The 17,744-nt window shown below is 37.8% G+C and overlaps 4 protein-coding genes across 6 annotated transcripts; 1 reads left to right on the top strand and 3 right to left on the bottom strand.

Moving 5' to 3' along the window:
* Positions 1-602: 602 nt before the first annotated feature.
* On the bottom strand, positions 603-1,968 carry LOC147522419 (NAC domain-containing protein 2-like). 2 transcript variants are annotated; one of them, XM_086593314.1, is made up of 3 exons: positions 1,608-1,968; positions 1,212-1,495; positions 603-1,095 (listed from the first exon to the last, which is right to left on the bottom strand). In XM_086593314.1, exons 1-3 carry the CDS (start codon positions 1,777-1,779, stop codon positions 826-828), a joined length of 726 nt encoding a protein of 241 aa, XP_086449440.1. In that variant the 5' UTR covers positions 1,780-1,968; the 3' UTR covers positions 603-825. The 2 variants fall into 2 exon arrangements, with proteins under 2 accessions (XP_086449440.1, XP_086449445.1); XM_086593319.1 differs by having other exon boundaries at positions 603-1,072; positions 1,608-1,899.
* Positions 1,969-2,176: 208 nt separating this feature from the next.
* Positions 2,177-13,361, top strand: LOC147522418 (protein SHORT ROOT IN SALT MEDIUM 1-like). 2 transcript variants are annotated; one of them, XM_086593287.1, is made up of 23 exons: positions 2,177-2,244; positions 2,322-2,405; positions 2,484-2,666; positions 4,541-4,768; positions 4,902-4,928; positions 5,461-5,534; positions 5,812-6,444; positions 6,547-6,592; positions 7,169-7,261; positions 7,351-7,406; positions 7,621-7,732; positions 8,855-9,066; positions 9,152-9,215; positions 9,560-9,733; positions 9,831-9,861; positions 9,943-11,105; positions 11,211-11,285; positions 11,436-11,510; positions 11,592-11,927; positions 12,468-12,671; positions 12,779-12,820; positions 12,953-13,015; positions 13,102-13,361. In XM_086593287.1, exons 2-23 carry the CDS (start codon positions 2,334-2,336, stop codon positions 13,180-13,182), a joined length of 4,044 nt encoding a protein of 1,347 aa, XP_086449413.1. In that variant the 5' UTR covers positions 2,177-2,244; positions 2,322-2,333; the 3' UTR covers positions 13,183-13,361. The 2 variants fall into 2 exon arrangements, with proteins under 2 accessions (XP_086449413.1, XP_086449408.1); XM_086593282.1 differs by lacking the exon at positions 2,177-2,244 and having other exon boundaries at positions 2,254-2,405.
* Positions 13,362-14,171: 810 nt separating this feature from the next.
* SDG35 (SET domain protein 35) lies at positions 14,172-16,026 on the bottom strand. The gene has a single exon (XM_086593306.1). It carries the CDS (start codon positions 15,905-15,907, stop codon positions 14,279-14,281), a length of 1,629 nt encoding a protein of 542 aa, XP_086449432.1. The 5' UTR covers positions 15,908-16,026; the 3' UTR covers positions 14,172-14,278.
* A 400-nt stretch (positions 16,027-16,426) lies between these two features.
* ARPC4 (binding protein) lies at positions 16,427-17,184 on the bottom strand. The gene has a single exon (XM_086593345.1). It carries the CDS (start codon positions 17,039-17,041, stop codon positions 16,532-16,534), a length of 510 nt encoding a protein of 169 aa, XP_086449471.1. The 5' UTR covers positions 17,042-17,184; the 3' UTR covers positions 16,427-16,531.
* Between the last annotated feature and the right edge of the window lie 560 nt (positions 17,185-17,744).

The following is a 17,744-nucleotide window of genomic DNA, read 5'->3' as shown; positions in this document are numbered from 1 at the left end:
GTTTGTTTATTGACATTAAAAAGTGTTGAGATATTACTTGGAGGGTGTTGAAGTCTTGTTTAGTGAGAAAGATCAATCCTTGTGTAGAATTAATTTATTTGTTGTGGATAATGTTGTTTTGTATTGTTTTATTCACAACAGTTTTCTTTTAGTATTAAGAAGAATTTATAATGCATGAAGTAGAACGAAATCATCCCCCCTTCCCACCACTGCGAACACATTAGTACATTACACACTCAAAAGAAGAAGGAATGAAAGAAAAACTAGTCCATCCAACAAAAAACAACTAGATCGTTGCCATCCATTTATGGTTTGAGACTTTCAAAATACCACGTTCTCTGAAAGAAAAGTAAGAAAGGCCACCATCCTCTTTTGACGTTGCAAACTTGCAATAACCATGCGGTCCTGTGAAATAATTTCAATTAATTAGTGTCTAGTGATCTGTCTTAGTGTTGTGATCAGGCCACCTCTGTTTGTGAGAGATTTAACCTGCACGTATTTTGTAATTAAGACGAATAATGTAATTCCATATACTTGTAACAGCAGAAATTTGCTCATTTATTATTTGTAGCAGTATTTGAGTATGCTTCAATATTTATAAATTTTGTGTTAAAATTTGTTCTTCACTTGCGATTCTGGAATCTGGAGTATCCACATGGATGTACTTAAATCAGGCTTATCAACCAACCACTAATTCCTTATCTACATGCAACTGTACAGTCTACACCAACGAATATAATTAACATCAAGGAACTCCAAGTGCAGTGCTGACAAATATTTGTTAGTTGAAAATGGCATTTTGAATGTTTGGAACTTGATCAAATATTAACTCTTGCAGGCGGGATATGCGGAAAGGAACTTTTCTATGTCAAAGTTTTCATATTCGCTCTTGACGAATTGAATCTCATTTGCTGCATATAAGTATTCAGCCTCGAGTAGATGAGCAAATGAAAATGTCCGAGTTAATGAAAATGCGTGCTCATGGCTAGCATCTGATCCAGTCGTTTCTGTGTTTTCAACATATGAAGCCTTTGTTCCTTCATTTCTTCCCAAATGTCCTTTCTTGTAGATCCTGCAGAGGACCCAGTCATCCAACTGAAACATGCACACAAACATAAGCATACGATCGAGAACATCAAGAACTAGCTAGGTACGCATACTAAATGATTAGATGAGTATGACTAAGAACCATATATATAATTAAGACTTACTCTCATGGATCCATTGTTCAGATTGGTTGGCTGAATTCTTGACTCACCCAACCGATATTCATTCATAATCCAATCTGTTTTAACACCTTTGGGTGGCCGACCCTCATAAAACACAAGAGTTTTCCTCACCCCTACATATTTATTCCCACTATGAATAGCCTTATCTGTGCCTGTGGCTTTCCAATAACCAGATGTAGTTGCTCGATTAGGACGCGCACCATTTGGGTATTTACGATCGCGTGGAGTGAAAAAATACCATTCATTTTCACCAAATTCCGCCTTATCTACAAGGCATGCATAGACAATAATATGAACAATACGCTCAATTTTCGTATTAATTTATTTAAAACAAAATCCAATCGATCATGCATGACTATTGGAAAATATCACACTTACCAGGTAACTCCCACGGGTCGAATTTATAGATATCAACTTCAGATATAACTGAAACCGGACAGGACCTTGTTGTCGACTGGTTTTTGAGATAGTACATGATTAACTCTTCATCAGTGGGATGGAACCTAAACCCAGGAGGAAGATCGTATGTCTTTTTCTTTTTTCCCTCCATTGAAATGTTTGGCAAACAAGCTAGGGAATTATTAGTCCTTATATCATGGCAGCTCTTTATTATCCTCTTCCAAACTTTTGGAAGATGCTAATTGGTTGTTATGATGGTTTTTTTTAATAATATATAGTCCTAGGATTGGAACAGAAGAGCAATTGGTGTGTACAACTTCTAACGTAACTATCAAGACTTATGAGAGCACGTAGCATGCTAAGATTGGGATAAGCTAATAAAATGGAGATAAACATAGAGCATTAATTAATTAATTAATTAGAAAGAATCATTTCAAGGGTTCTTATCTTAACTATTATTACCAAGTGTCAGACGACGCCTTATTCTTTGGGCTTGTGTTAAATTAATATTGGGCCTCCACTTAAGCGGCCCATTTTGACTTGATATTAAAATAGGTCTGGCGTTGTTCATTTCTTTTTAGGGTTTATCTGACTTTCTGTCTATCAAAATTTCAAGGTAATTAATTTAAATCTGAATTGTTTATTTATTTGAATAGAATAATTGCAATGTGGGGGTTGGTTTTGGTTTTTCAGAGAAGGAAACGAATGTATTCTAGAGGGAGTAATAATTCATATGGGCAGCAGGCGTATGCAGGGCAACAGGCATATGGGCAAAGTGTAAGCATAAACTCAATATTCTTTTAAAAATTTGATTGATTTATTATTTGACATGTGATTGCTTTTTTGATTTTGTAGTCTGCAGCTGGTTACTCTGGAACTTCTATTGGAGAGTCTCAGCTTTCGTTGCCTTCTAGGCATTCGTCTATGTTAGCTACTTCTCAAGACACTGATATTGGTAGCTATAGAGCATCAAATGCTCAATATGGAGGCCAATATGGGTCTGTTTATGGATCTGGTACTTTAAGCAGCGCTCAGCAGGTTAGCAGTATGCTGCCTTTTTGTGCTTTTCGGAACTCTTAATAACTTTCACTCGTTAAGTCATGCAGTTTTTTACATCCTTTGTTCTTTATAGTACCCTCATTTGTCTGAGTGCTTTTAACAGCTTCTCATGCATGACCTAGGATTTTTATTCAGGGTATTCAAGACGGTGTTGAATTAATTATACACTTTGTAGAAATCTTTGCGACTTTTTTTTAATCTTATAAGCTTTTTGTAAATAAAAATAATTAGTAATGACCATATTTAACAAATTTACTTGTTGGTAAGTAACACACAAAATTTGTACATATCATACACGTAAATTGGTAAATGACACTAAAAAAATAGATATTCCTCGGTACAATATTTGCATGGTGACATTTGGTGTTTTGAGTGGAAAACGAGTGTTCAGCATGAAATTTGGTGGTATATATGATAGCAAATCACAACCACGAACCACGTTCTCGTTGAGTGCTAGCTATGGTAATGGCCTAATTGTATGAAATGGATTATGGGGTAAGTGATTGAAATCAATACTGGGCCAAGTACTACAGTTTTTATTACAATCTTTTCTTTTGTCAACTTTTTGCAAGTAATTGATGATAACATATGACCTTGATCGTTGAGTTGAGTGGGCTATTTGATAACAAGTTGATTTTATTTTTGCAAAACTTGAGGTATTCAATTGAATTCCTTCAGCACTACCTAGGTCCGTCCCTGCTTGCAACCCACCCCCTCTCCCCTTTTTTATTACTTTGTTCCACTTCTCTTCCTCATTATTTCTTTCTTTCGTCTTCTCTTCCCGCTCCCCATCCCTGCCATCTTCTTATCCTATCTTCTCTTTCTCTCTCCTGTTCCACCCACTGCTTTTTTCGTCAGCAAATATAAATGTGTAACTAATGCTGAATGATGAGACTTTGTGCTTCACCTTCTTTTTTCATTATTAGTGCACTACATTCTCTTCAGATATTGGTGAGATATGATAGGCCAGAAGCATTTCCACTACATTACTAGAATATATTTGCTGTTAAAAATGTTCATTCCTGAATTTGATCTTAAGTGTGAAGCAAAGTTTCTCTTCATCCGTTCATCTCACTCTTAGCATGGTTTGGTCAATGATTTTGATACTCTCCTAGCCTTCCTTGAACTGTTTAAGTATTAAGTTTCAACCCTCAATTTTCTCCCCAGATCTTTTTGCGTATCTAATTATTTAAACTCTTAATCTGAGCCACCCTTAATAACACTTATGTGTGAACTTGTTATTACTTTTCCCTATTCAAAGATTGTCTTTGTCAAATTTCTGCCCCACTCAAGAGAAACATTTTTTCTCAATGAGTGTTAGCAATTTACCTTCATTGTTTCTACATAGCATTTCAACATCTACCCCTCATCTGTGTATTATATTTGTAATCCATCCTTCTTCCTCAAAAATATCTTCTGCTTTGCCCAAATATCTTCTGACATTATCCTATTCAATTTTTTATTTGTAATTGCTCCATTCGTCTTCCTGGAAGTTATCCATTTACTTTTGTTTGGTTTACTTGAGATGCATGTCTGTTAGTAACTTGACCATCTGTTGCTCCTAAAAACACTTCTTTGACAAGATCCAATCAGTTATTTATTTTGGTTTCGAGCTTTCCTTTTTTCCTTACATTGCTTTTACAGTTGTAAACTTTTGACTGCAACTCTTCGCTATTTTGTTGTATAAGTCCAAAATTCTTGAACGGAGGGGTTTTCATTTTCCATCACTGTTGAAGTTCCTTTTGAGTATTTTGTTAATTGCATGTGTAAATTACAGGAGAATCAAATATATTACTGTAATGATAAGCATTTGATAGAATGAACTTTACAACTGGAACACATTTATATTACAGGCCGCCAGCGCAATGAGTAGCAAGGTGGCAGGTTCCTCATCCCTTCAAGGCCGTGCTTTGTATGCCTCAACTGTACCAGAGTCCTCAAACTTTGCTTCTGGTGATTATGTTTCATCTTTGGAAAGAAGAAACTATGCTGATCATCAGAGTGCTTATATAGGGAGGGATTTGCAAAGTGAACCTTCCAGACGTTATACTGATTCTGTGGGTCTGGGTTCTCAACATCAGGTATGGTTATTTCCCTCCTTTTTTTTCTCTTGTTTTTAATTAATTAATTAATTTCAATGCCTACTGTTATTTCATTGACTTGCGTTATTATTGGCCTGACAGTTTGACGTGACTCTGTTTTATTTTGTAACAGCCTGAGATATATGATCACATGGATCAGGTATTTGGTTAAGCACACTTTCTGTCACACTTTCATAATTTATAATGTACTAGTATTTGCCCGTGCCGTACGGCACAGATACACGCGCCTTTGGCCCCCCGACGCATCCGCCTCCCGTACGGCACAGATACGCGCCTTCGACTCTCCCGACGTGCATCCGCCCCCGGTACGGCACAGATACGCGTGCCTTCGGTGCCCCCAACGCGCATCCGCCCCCTGTACAACACAGATACGCGCACCTTAGGCGCATCCAGGCCCCCCCCCCCACTACTCATGTTTCCATAGCCCAACAGCCCAAAAACAGTCCACACTTTTTTTGGGTGGGGTGGGTGAGGTGAGAAAATGTTTTAAACTCACCCCAAAAAACTTGTTAACTCACCCCAGGAAAACAATCTAGTGGCTATGGTGAGGGGGTGGCACGACCAAATATCACCTTATGTGGTGGAATTTGTCGTCCCACCCCACCCTTCCTATTTATATAGATTTTTGTTGCTCGAAGTTATCATTTACATTTATTCTACTCTTCTAACAGGCTTCATTACTTCGTCAACAACAACTGCTTAAGTCTCAATCTTTGCAATCTGTTTCTCTAGATGGCAGTGCTAGGTACGTCTCTAATTTTATACCCAAATTAATGGTCTTGTCTGATAGCATGTTTGCCTTGCGAATAATCTTGTTCTTAAGGCTTAGTTCCTTTTTGCAAGACATTTTTACATGCATAATCATTTGTGTTTGATATGATAGACGGCAACAGTAGGAAATAGTTTTGGGCCTTTGCAAAATTGTATAAGATATCCTATATATCTTAATACACTGAGAAGCAAAATTGTATAAGAGACCCTATATATCATATTACACTGAGAAGCATTCACATTTCTGGCAGACAAGGTGATTATCTTGCAGCAAGAGGTGCTGCTATTCGTCATACAAACCAAGATCTTACTTCCTATGGTGGAAGAATAGATGCCGATCCTCGCAATTTGTCGATGATCAGTGGTGGCTCCTATGCACAACATCAAGCCTCTATACTAGGAGCTGTACCTCGAAGAAATGTTGAGGACCTCATGTATGCCCAAGGTTCTTCTACTGCAGGTTATGGGGTAAGCCTGCCTCCTGGTCGAGACTATGCCGCTGGAAAGGGGCTTCGTGGCACATCACGTGAAAATGACTATCGTGGTGGACATCCAAGTGTCGGGGGATCCAGGATTGATGAACGGAAGGAAGATAGGGGTGGGTTTCGTCGGGAGCTGGATAAAAGAGACGAGGAGCGTCGCCGAGAGCATTTGCGTGAGAGAGAAAAGGAACGAGAAAGGGAGAAGGATCGAGAACGAGAAAGAGAAAGAAAGCGCGAAAGGGAACGCCGAGACAAGGAAAGAGAACGGGAACGTAAGCGCATGCCTGATATTAGGCGTGAGCTGACTCCACCAAGAATTTCCAGAGACCTCCATGGGTCTTCATTGTTGAAGGAGGACAAATCCTTACGTCGAGATTCTCCACGCCGTGATGTTTTGCATAGGTGGATCTTGATTTTCCTTTGTTTTGCGTCCTATACTTCTGAATGGATTGCTGCTTCTGAATGGAGCCCTCTTAACTAACTGTGTATTCTTCTATGCTGAAGGCGGCACTCACCTGTTAGAGAAAAAAGAAGAGAATACATCTGCAAGGTAAAACCATAAAAGAAAAAAGGTCATTGATTGATATTGGAACTGCTTGAGAGGCTTGGACTGGTGGCCTGTCCCATGGAAATATTGTTTCCTTAACTCATCCAAACCTTTCGCTCTGTGATGCAAGATTTCTTCTTTCAATCAATTTTCTTTATCTCTCTTGGTTTTGGTTCAATTTGGGAGGGTAGTACCTCTTTGGACATGTTATTCGGGGTTCACCAAAGTGACCTGATCTAAACCACCATGATGTTTTGTATACTTCTATATCTAGGTTTCTAGATTTTGTAGCTTTGCAGTCCATTGGATATGACTCTGTCGTAATATTAGTTTCTATAGTTTGTTTTCTAATTTCTATAGATGTTGAATGCCATCATTGATTGGAGCTTTCTTCACAAAAGTTCTTTGGAATGAGAAACTGATCAAGGACTTGAAAAATGGAGGAATGGGATTATAATTGTGAAAAATATTAATCCAATATGTTATGAGTACTAATTTAAGTCCCTAGGTTACTTCATTCTTCACCCTTTTTCCGTTTTTTCCAGAAGTTATTGACATAAAATGTCTGTTTTCTTGCAGGTTTATCCATCATCTTTGGTGGAAGTTGAACGAGATTATCTCTCATTAAGTAAACGATATCCGAATCTGTCAATCTCCCCTGAATTCTCTAAGGCATGGCGTTCTGTGTTTCAGAATTGCTAATTATAGCAGTGTTTACCTTAATTTGTTATTGTATTCAGTGGCGTTTTTATTATTTTCAGGTTGTCTTGAACTGGCCAAAGGATAACTTGAAGCTTTCTTTTCACACTCCTGTCAGGTAATTGCTTAGGGTGGTGGTTGTTGTTGTTGTTGTTGTTGTTGTCGTGGATTTTTATTTTATTTTTATATAAATGACCTTTGAAGTTTGACTTCATTTTAGTTTGTGTACTGCGCTAACTTTCCTGTACGCCTATTGGCTACAGGTTTCTACCGTGTTCACAAAAAAATAAATTTTGCTGCAATCTTATTCATAATATTGCCTGGTGTAACAGCTTTGAGCATGATGTTTCTGAGTTAGAGATGAGGGTTGAGCCTGAAGGACCATCCTCTAAACCTTCGTCTGAGGAATCAGGGCCCACAAAAAATGTTGTATGGAATGCAAAGGTAACAAAAAATTCAATTATAGATCATGTTTCTGCTCAAGGGTAAATATTGGTGATGCTACCTCTATGGTGTGGAATTACCTCGACACAGTAAATATATTGACGGGAGTGGGGACTCAATCTCTACATAAAGAATGTTTCTATTCACCAATCTATTCCTTTTGGTGCCATGATAGAGTGATATTTCTGATATATGCCTTAATTATACTTGTGAATGCTTCACACTTCATATGCTTTAGGTGCTCATTGTGGGACTGGGCATTACATGGAAGAAATATGATGGAAATTTAGAGAAGTTTGAAACCTGTCAAATTCTTCAATGTCCATGTGTACGCACTGGGGGGGGGTTATTCTGGATCTGAGGAGAGTGTATCTCTATCTATTTGCAAATTAATCTTTGATTTCCCTTTCTTATTAGCTTATTCCTAGAGGTCCTAACCTATTGTTTTACTTTTTTTTATCTAATTTAACTTATTATAACTTATACTCTGTATTAATAGCTCACTAGTCCTTTTTTTGAAATTTAGAAATTCGCCGTCATCAGTTTTATGTTACAAGTTTTGTTGGGCGCGCTATTGGTCGATCAAGCGTGAAGTCTCTGCTGACTCTCTGAACTTGTGTATCTATGAAGGAATTTGTATAGTGATTATTGTGAATTTAGTAGTCCGCTTTTTATGTGATAGTCCTGCCTAAACCCTCGTTTTTAACCTTTTTTAATCGATAAAATTGAGTTTTACTGGTGAGAAGGAAAATTACAAAATATTTAAGAAGGAAGGGGTCTAGAGACATCTGCTCCGCAGATGATAAGACGCTCACAGCTTAATTGGATGGCTGAGTTACCAAGCAGATGTGTGTGGTTCAATCTCAGCATTTGGTAACTTATCCCCAACATTTACTTGTCTAAAAAACTCTATAGTTTAGTTTCATTTATTGTATTAAACACATTTATATGGGCTTGCATTGTGTTTGCACATCTAATATCATGACAGACTAGACCCAAATATGAAAGTTGTTACTTAGATTATGACATTCATCCTGAATATGTCACTAATTTATTACATTTTTTTTGGAGATCTAATTTGTTTGTGATGTTTAGCTAAGCATGTGCTGGTTGTTATTTCAGGTGATTTTGATGAGTGGAATCAGTAAGAATTCTCATGAAGAGCTTTCCTCTGAGAAAACCTTTGATGATCGCATACCACATATCAACAATATTTTGAGGTTTGCTTTCCTCCGGAAAGATCGGTCTCTTATAGCAATTGGAGGTCCATGGGATGCTGTTGATGGTGGAGATCCATCTGTTGATGATTCCTCATTGCTTCAAACAGCTCTTCGGTAAGTGTTGCTTTATACTTGAGCACTTAATTAACATTTTATTTTTAGCTGACCCAAATTGAAGTTGATATTTTGATTGTTACAGACATGCTAAAGACTTGGTCCGACTTGATTTACGCAGTTGCCAGCAGTGGAATCGTTTCCTTGAGGTAATTCTTTTCATTTCCTAACACTAGGCTATGTCAGTTCTTTTCATTTCCTGTTCAGTAGTTTGAAGTTGTATGGTCCTGTTGATGGACTTAGGCCATGCCAGTAATATCACTTTATTTCTCAGAGGGTCGAAGTTTGCGACTAGTTTGCTCCTAATATTTATTATGCTGTTTATTAAAATGGTGTTGTAGGAGCCATTGTTTCCTTCTGTTCATTATAGAACCGAACAATTATTTGTTTTGCGCAATTGTTTTTCTTCTATTCTTTCCCCTCCTGCTAAGAAGTTAAAGTGGCTATTTCTAAATTCTGAAAAATAATTCATGGCCTTTCTTGTTCTGTGTAGATACACTATGATAGAGTCGGTAAGGATGGACTCTTTAGCCATAAGGAGATCACTGTACTGTTTATCCCTGATTTGTCTGAATGTCTTCCTTCATTAAGTGAATGGAGAGACCAATGGGTTGCACATAGGAAGTCTGTGATTGAGAAAGAGCGGCTAATATCTTTAAAGACGGAGGTTAGTTGCTGACAGTGTTCAGCAATGTTTTTTCCACCAGTTTTTCCTTTAGGTCAGGTTTTAATCTTATCTAACAATTCTCTGTTCATTTATGCAGAAATCTGTTGAGAAAAATACTGCTGTAAAAGGTAACATTTGAAGTTTGATAGATGAAGTACTTTAGTAATTGATTTTAGTTACCAAACGGTTTCTGTTGGGTTATTTTATAGGTGAGCAAAGTAATACCAAGGCTGATAAAGTTGAATCCTTGAAAGATGTTAAAGTGGAAGGGAAGCATGTGAAGATGGAAAAAGAACCACATGGTAAATCCTCTGATCAGACAGTTGATAGTAAAAAGACGGTAAAAGAGCGTGGCAATGAAATTCAGGACAATGGATCTGAGAAACAAATGATTAAGGATGAGATAGAAAGGAGTGTGGATGAGAAAGATGCTGTTGGCAAAGAGGCAAGTGAATCAATTCCTCATGTAACTGAAGCTCAGAAGCCTGGAAAAAGGAAAATCATGAAGAAGGTTCTGAAGCAGAAGGTTGTTGATAAAAAATCTGGTGGAGAGGATTCAGTGAGCAAAGATAATAAGCAGGACAAAACGGATGCTGGAGAAAAACAAGGTCAGGCAGAAAGTAATGTTCAACAGACTGAGGCCTCTGTTGAACCTCCTAGTGCTAAAACATTTGTGAGAAAGAAAATTGTAAAGAAGGTACCTGCGGGAAAGTCAGCTAAGAAAGCAAGCAACGCTGTACAATCTGAGGACATCCAAACTGAGGGAAAACCTGAGGATCAAGAAGATAAAGTAAAGGATAAAAGTGATACTACAACTGCTGTCATTCCAGAAGGTGGTATGAAGACAACTACAAAGAAGAAAGTTATAAAAAGGGTACCGAAAAAGAAGGTTACTGATATTGAGAGCAAAGGTGAACAAGCAGACAGCAAGAACAGTTTAGTTAAAGATGGCAATGGATGTGAAATTGAAAAGACAAAGGAACAATCTGGAGATACGGGTACGCCTGTGCTTGATGTAAAGAAAACGGCGAAAAAGGAAAGTCCCGGGACAGAATCAAAAGTGATGAAAGTGGAGAAGCAAGATGATGGAACCAACAAAAGTGGAGGTACCAAAGATGTAAAGGGCAAGGGGGCCGATGGTAAAAAGGACTCCGAAACTAAATTAGAGACTGAGGCTGCCAAGGGAAAAGGTTCAAACAAGGACAGTCACGATGGCAAGAAAGAAAGGACAAATGATGAGAAAGATAACAAGGACAAGAAAGATGAATCTAAATACAGATCCAGTAAGGATGCAAGAGACAAAGGAAAGTCTGACGAACTTCCACATCACCCTGGCTTTATTTTGCAAACAAAACGAACAAAGGAATCTAAAGTAGGTTCCAACAAGCTTAACTTTAGATGTTAAAACTACATTGCATTTTATCATATGAATCACAAATGCTAGAGGGCCCTAATGTTGAAACATTATCCCTTGCAGATACGCTCTATGTCACTTTCCTTAGATTCGCTCTTGGACTACAATGACAAGGATATTGAAGAATCGACCTTTGAGGTTTGTTTTCGTGTTTATCTATTGCAACTTTATTACATGAGTGATACCAACAAATATGGAGCATATATTACTATTTAGATATTGTTCATTTATGGATTATGTGCAAGTCTCTAGTTCCTTCTATTTCTAACCATACTCCACTATTTGCAGCTCTCTTTATTTGCAGAATCGATGTATGAGTTGCTTCAGTATCAAATGGGATGTCGCCTCCTATCATTTCTTCAGGTTGGTTCCATAATTTCTTTTGACCTGTATATAGCATTCTTTTTCCGGGTTTGCATGTCACTGACCAATTGCTTGCTGCAGAATATACGCATAAGTTTCGTGAACAAAAGAAATCAGCGTAAAAGACAACGTGAAGAAAACCCTAAGAAGGAGATCGAGAAGGAAGACTCTCCAAGGAAGCGTTTGAAGACAAACGAGGAATTGCTGGAGGGAAATGAATCAGCCAAAGCTGAATTGCCTGACACTGCTAATAAAAATCAAGAAGATGCTATGACCAAGGATGACTCAGATCCAGATGAAGATGATGATGATGACTCCAAGATGGGCAATGAAACGGATGATTATGATCCCGAGGAAGAAGTGGATGAAGATCAGGAAATGGATGACGCAAGCAATGAGGGTGATGCATCTAATGAGGCATGGCTTCTTTGTTTTGTTCTTGTCGCTCTTATTTTTAACATCTTACACTTCCCTGACTGTACTTTGAACCAACGCATTTTGGGAGTCATTCTGTTAGATCCTAAAAGTCAGGTCCTAGTACTAGTGAACTTGGTAAATGACCTACAGATAAGATCTGATAGCTAGTGTGTAGTAATTGGCATGATTAGGTGATGAATGTTTTAGGAATCTATTGATTGTTGTTTGTATAGTAGTTCTGGGGGCATATCACGATGTAGTAGGTTAACTCAATATTTTGAATAAAAAGGATGAAATCAAATGATTAGGAGTATGTTTCTCTATGAAATGACACTGGTCTAGACTAATGATCCCATGCAGAAATTAAGTTCTACCTTACTATAAGTCTATAAGCACTGTACATAGGCTTGCGCTGAACATCAAATGATACTTTTGTTGCCCAAGGCTGGACCTATGCACCCATTAGCCACTAGATGATGTAATATTATTAGCTTTACTGTATTGTAGATCTCTAGCAATCTCTAATTATTAAAGTTGCAGGCTGGGAATGATGATAAAGTGACTGGGGAAGAAGCAACGTCAGAAAAGGAAACAACTGATCAGAAGAATACAACAGAAGTTATCACTGAGGCGAAAGAAAGTTCCAATGTGGAAGAGGCCAACAATAAGGCAGCAGAAGTGGAGGTCAAAGACGAACCGAAGTCATCTGTGAAAGATCTTACTGTTGACAAGGAACTATTACAGGTATGCTCAAAGTTTCACTGGATTGTTGCAACTCTGCATTTTATTGAGTGAATGTAGTTCTATGATTTCTTCCTTTGCTAGTAACATTTTTTTTTTATCTGAAATAGGCATTTAGGTTTTTTGATCGAAATCGCGTGGGCTACATCAAGGTACATTTCTATTCTTCTTTTTTTTTGGTCATCTTCTCCTTAACATTTTGTTTTTTTTATTTGTTCACATTTCCTTGTCATCTCATGTCGGAGTATGAGTTTGTACATTTGTTACTGTGCTTGCTTTTGCAGGTGGAAGATATGAGGGTGATTCTTCATAACTTGGGGAAATTTATTTCTCACAGGGATGTCAAGGTATTTTTGTAATATCTAGTTTTCCAATTGTCTGTGGCTTTTGCCTTAAGAAATCGCTTCACTCTTCAAATTGTTTTATGGAACAGGAACTTGTGCAAAGTGCTCTGTTGGAAAGTAACACAGCAAGAGATAATCGTATATTGTATAATAAGCTTGTCAGGTCATGATGAGGCATTGATGTTTTGATTGAGGGTTCTGGTGGGTGTTAACCAAGTTTTCTTTGTTCTAGGTTGCTTTACTCCGGAGATATTTAGTTCTGTTTAGAAAAGCTTGGGACTTGGAATTGTGTGTAAGACAGATTTTTTTTGTTACTGCAACAAATTAAAAGTTACCTTTTCCCTTGTTCTTTTTTGTTGTTCTTCATTTTTTTTCGTTTGGAAATACTTCACACCCTTCATAAGTTCATATATGACATTATGACAAGCTGTGGGTAGGCCAAATACATAGGTCCTAGGTTTGAGTGTGACTCGTCAGTTTATTGATAATATGTAGTTTGTTTAGCTGGGTAGGTCAAATTCCTGGGTCGTAGGTTCCATCCATCAGTTTATTAAATAAATAAATAAATCTGTTTTTGGCAAGTTGTGTACTAGAGTTATTTCACAACTAAGTAGTTTACTATAATTCCGAATTTTCAATTGGGTATATCAATTCAAGTGCTTTATCTAAATCTGCTGGACGTGTTCCGTTGTCTGCAATCCCTATCTCTTATGGACTCACCGAGTGCAAGAAGCCTACAACATTTCCTACATTAGTATCAGTATTCACGAGGTGCCAATCAGTATTTTTCTGATCAAACTGCCAAGTTTAGGGATGTCCCATGTTTCATTGTGGACTCACAAGGTCTGCACTCCCCATCTCTCATTGATTCAGTATTCCACTGGCATGGCTAGAGACTTGCTTTGTAAACTATACACTGTAGCCTGTTACTGTCTACAGAGCACAGCTGGGAGTGCATATTTTCTACTCTGCAAGGAACCCAGCATATATCGTGAGTGCTGCCAGCGTTGCATTAATTTGCTGATTTGTAGGAATTAGGAAACCTCTTTAAGCATTATACAGGAAACCCCTTTGAGCGTTATAGTTCCTTCTGTTAATTCTCCAACAGTCTCCCAAACTAATAACAGTTACAAGATTGCTGAAGACGACATACAGTTACGCAAACGATAATTGAACCATTGAATTTTTGTCTAGAATATTAGCATCCCATGTCAGAAAATGAATTTTGATGAATTATAATCAACAATGTAAGGCGCTAAGCTAGTCCTAATGGCTTTGATGATGACTGCAGAGCTCAAATAGAGCTCTCAATGCTTGTTTCTTCACCACTTTCCCATAAACACCTCGACCCAACTTCATTGCTCTCTCCATTTCCACAATTCCGCCACCACCATTCTTCTTCAACACCTCTAACACCACTTTCAACACCCTCTCGTCCCCACCAACTGCCTGATTGATACTCTCTGCTATAGAGTCCATCGACGGTATCCGCCTTCCCCACTTCCTCATCACCTTTTCTGATCTGAAAGATTCCGAATACAGACTCCAAAACGACGCTCTCAAGTAACCTTTTTCCTTGCCTTTCAACATCCATTTTCTCATTCCTTCCTCTAGTCTGAACACCATATTACCATTATCTAAGCCAAACTCAAGAGCCAATTCAATCTCTTTCAACTCCTCTCTACAACCAAACACCTCCTCAAACCTGCACCTCTTACAGTTGCAATGAAACCCCCATGTCTTACACATCTCTCTTCGCTTCTTCAATGGCAACAGCACGTCGAAATAAGCAAATGTTATCTCTTCTCCTGCCTTAACATCTCCTGAAGTATGGACTAGCACGTGATCACCAATATGCAGCCGCCTTGCATTAGGACTACATGAATGATTAATGAATGAAGCCAATATCCATAACCCAACGCCGTAGTAATCGCCATTTTTTCCAAGAACTTTAGCTGAAATCGCATCTTCGGTTAGAGAGTTCACATCCAAGATGTTTAGAATTCTATCCATTTCAGGTTTCTCCATCATAAAGAATCCCCCCTCAGCTTCAGGCCTAAAAAGTCTAATATCTGAAACTTCTAGGCTCTCTTCATTTGCTCCGGATGATAATGTAGATATCAATCTATGAGTTTTGCTACATTTTGTGCTGGCATCAAAAACTTTATCTACAAAGTCTTTCCACATTACTAATCTCGCAGTTTCACTCGAATCTTCATCTGGTTCTGGCAATATACCTCTACCAGTTGCAATTGCCTTGGTAACCAGCAATACTGTACCAGCTTCCATGTTCTTCGTCGCAAATAGCCCTCGCCCGCAATCCTCAGATTTCTTAATCTGAACTGAACCAATGTATTCAGCCAGTTCTGGCGACTTTCCTCGAAAACCATTCAAGACCCAATCTGACAAATCAAAAACTCCAGTTCTAGACTGAAACTCAAGTTTCTTACAGACTTCCAAATACCCACTAATGGATTCAGAATTCCCAATGTTCTGAATATCACAGAAAGCTAATGTAAAGCAATGCAAAGCATTTGAATACTGGTTAAGACTAAGCAATATTTTACCTTTGCAAACAATTGTCTTCAAATGGGCATTCTCAATTCCCAGTGCTTGATCACAATCTACAATAGCTTCAGTATAATCTCTTAATCTTAAACGTGCTTCAGCTCGATTAGAGTAAGCTAAACAAAGTGATTTTTGAAGCTTGGTTATTTGATCTGAATCAGCTTGTTCTTGGGTGTTGACTAGATATTCTTGGTAGAGAGAAATGAGGTGAGAGTAAACTTGAATGGATTCTTTCCATTCTTCTCTTAAAAGAAGCTCTGTGGCTTTCGATCTAAGTTGTTGTAGCACCTCTTCTTTCAACATTTGAGGTTGTTTCTCTTCTTCCATTTTGATTCTTGTAGACTTGTTTTGTGCTGAAGTAGCTAGAGTAAAGTTTGAAAATGAAGAGTGTAACGGTCAGATTTCTTGCCAATTTTAAGTCTTGTGTTTGTAACTGCAACGGCTACTTTGGGGGGTTGTTTATCAGCTAAATTGTAGATTCAAATAAAGTAATGAAAACTTCGTTTAAAAACACACAAATAAACATAAATAAAATCACAAAATAAAAGCCTTCGGCTAGTGACAAGGATGCTCCTATGATAGGTGGATCAAGAAGCGAGAACAAGTCTTCATAAACAAAATGGAGGCGCATCTGCAAGTGCATTCGGGATATATTCCAATATAAGTGTAAGCCTTCGAGACAGTGTCCCTTCTAGGTTGATGAGCCTTCAGGCTAGGGTCTCTCAATGTAACCGGTGTGGGTCTGCCTTAACCCCTAAAATATTTCAAATTAAAAATGAAAATAAAAATAAAAATGAAACATTTTTTTTTTTTTTCACACGCATTTCATATGTAAAGTCCAATGTAGAAATGAAACAAAAATGCATTCAATATGTTGAAAATACATGAGATGACTCCCAAAATCCACACCAATCTGCAGGTACGGTTACACAAAATATAAAAATGAAACAATTAGAGAAACTGCTTCAAAAACTCAGTGGCCACAAGTTTCCCTCTTGTGTTAACAGACAACTTCAACTCATTAATCTCCTTGTCAATATCCTCCATGAACTGCACAATAAAATCTATAAGTTTATGCTTGTGCATATCCTCACAATGATAATTTGTAACAAGGAAACTAATGTCATAACCCTGCACAGGCTTTCTCCTCAATACTTGAAACGCTTCTGCCCTCATGGACAAAAAGCGTAGAAACCTTTTCGTCAATATGTTCTCCAGCTCATTTGTCTGCTTCACCTTGATACTTATACGAATGGAATTGATAGATGTTTCTATCAAACATTTTTCTGCCTCGTTTCGACAAATAAGGACCGGGTTCAGTAAAAGCTCTGGGGAAGTCTTGAGTTCGACCTCGGGCTTGTTATGCCTTTCAACTTCTTGACATGGAAAATTCTGTAAACACATTGCAGCTTCTAGTGTGTTCCTTATGCATGTCAAATATGAACGCTGTGTGTTGGCCATCTTCAATATTCTACTGTGCCCAACACAATCAAATAAAATTAAAACTAGAAAATGGGGAAAAATAGGATGATGATACCTGTTGACAGTTGCAAAAGAATGTTATATCTGATGTGAAGGTGTTAAAGCCTCCTAGTGAAGAGATCAGCAACTGCTTCAGCTAAGCAAAATATCAATCTCCAGAAGAGAAATAAAATTCCAACAAAGGTTGTTAAAGACGGCATATGCCCTTTTACAATTTTTTTTCCTTTAAAAGCCTTTTTTGTCACACCTACCTCTTTCTATTTCTCTGCTTCCCTTGTTTTAAACAAAAACAGAGAAAATATATTCCTCATTACTTCCAGATGTTGACTGCTTCATCAGGATATTATAATGTGAGATCATGATTAATTTGTTTGATGCTGAGTTGGACTCTTTCTTATCACTTAACAATTGATTTTTCAATTCCAACAGGCACAAGACTTTGGCCACATTTTTATATTGGATTATTAAGATAAGTCTAATACACAGTGGTAGGAATATCAAACTTGACTTTCTCAAGTCTTAACTTGAGTCTTGAATCTTTGATACGTATATTGCAAGGGAAGTATCATTTTTATTAACATGTAGCCTGAGAAACAGTCAGCATAAATCAGTGGAGACGTGCTCCATGCGCCACCACACTAGGCATTGGATGCGATCACCACAACAGTTGCTTTGAGTATAA

This window comes from Coptis chinensis, chromosome 1, assembly GCF_015680905.1.
Source record: "Coptis chinensis isolate HL-2020 chromosome 1, ASM1568090v1, whole genome shotgun sequence".
Taxonomy (NCBI): domain Eukaryota; kingdom Viridiplantae; phylum Streptophyta; class Magnoliopsida; order Ranunculales; family Ranunculaceae; genus Coptis; species Coptis chinensis.
This window is presented reverse-complemented; position numbering and strand designations above follow the sequence as displayed.

Excerpts from the sequence above, each read along its gene's own strand:
- LOC147522418 (XM_086593282.1), top strand. The coding sequence starts at position 2,295 with ATGTGGGGGTTGGTTTTGGTTTTTCAGAGAAGGAAACGAATGTATTCT. Across the intron at positions 2,667-4,540 it reads CTTTAAGCAGCGCTCAGCAG|GCCGCCAGCGCAATGAGTAG; the intron begins GTTAGCAGTATG and ends TTTATATTACAG. Across the intron at positions 11,106-11,210 it reads AACGAACAAAGGAATCTAAA|ATACGCTCTATGTCACTTTC; the intron begins GTAGGTTCCAAC and ends TATCCCTTGCAG.
- SDG35 (XM_086593306.1), bottom strand. The coding sequence starts at position 15,907 with ATGGAAGAAGAGAAACAACCTCAAATGTTGAAAGAAGAGGTGCTACAA.
- LOC147522419 (XM_086593314.1), bottom strand. The coding sequence starts at position 1,779 with ATGGAGGGAAAAAAGAAAAAGACATACGATCTTCCTCCTGGGTTTAGG. Across the intron at positions 1,496-1,607 it reads CGACCCGTGGGAGTTACCTG|ATAAGGCGGAATTTGGTGAA; the intron begins GTAAGTGTGATA and ends CATGCCTTGTAG. Across the intron at positions 1,096-1,211 it reads TGAACAATGGATCCATGAGA|TTGGATGACTGGGTCCTCTG; the intron begins GTAAGTCTTAAT and ends TGCATGTTTCAG.
- ARPC4 (XM_086593345.1), bottom strand. The coding sequence starts at position 17,041 with ATGGCCAACACACAGCGTTCATATTTGACATGCATAAGGAACACACTA.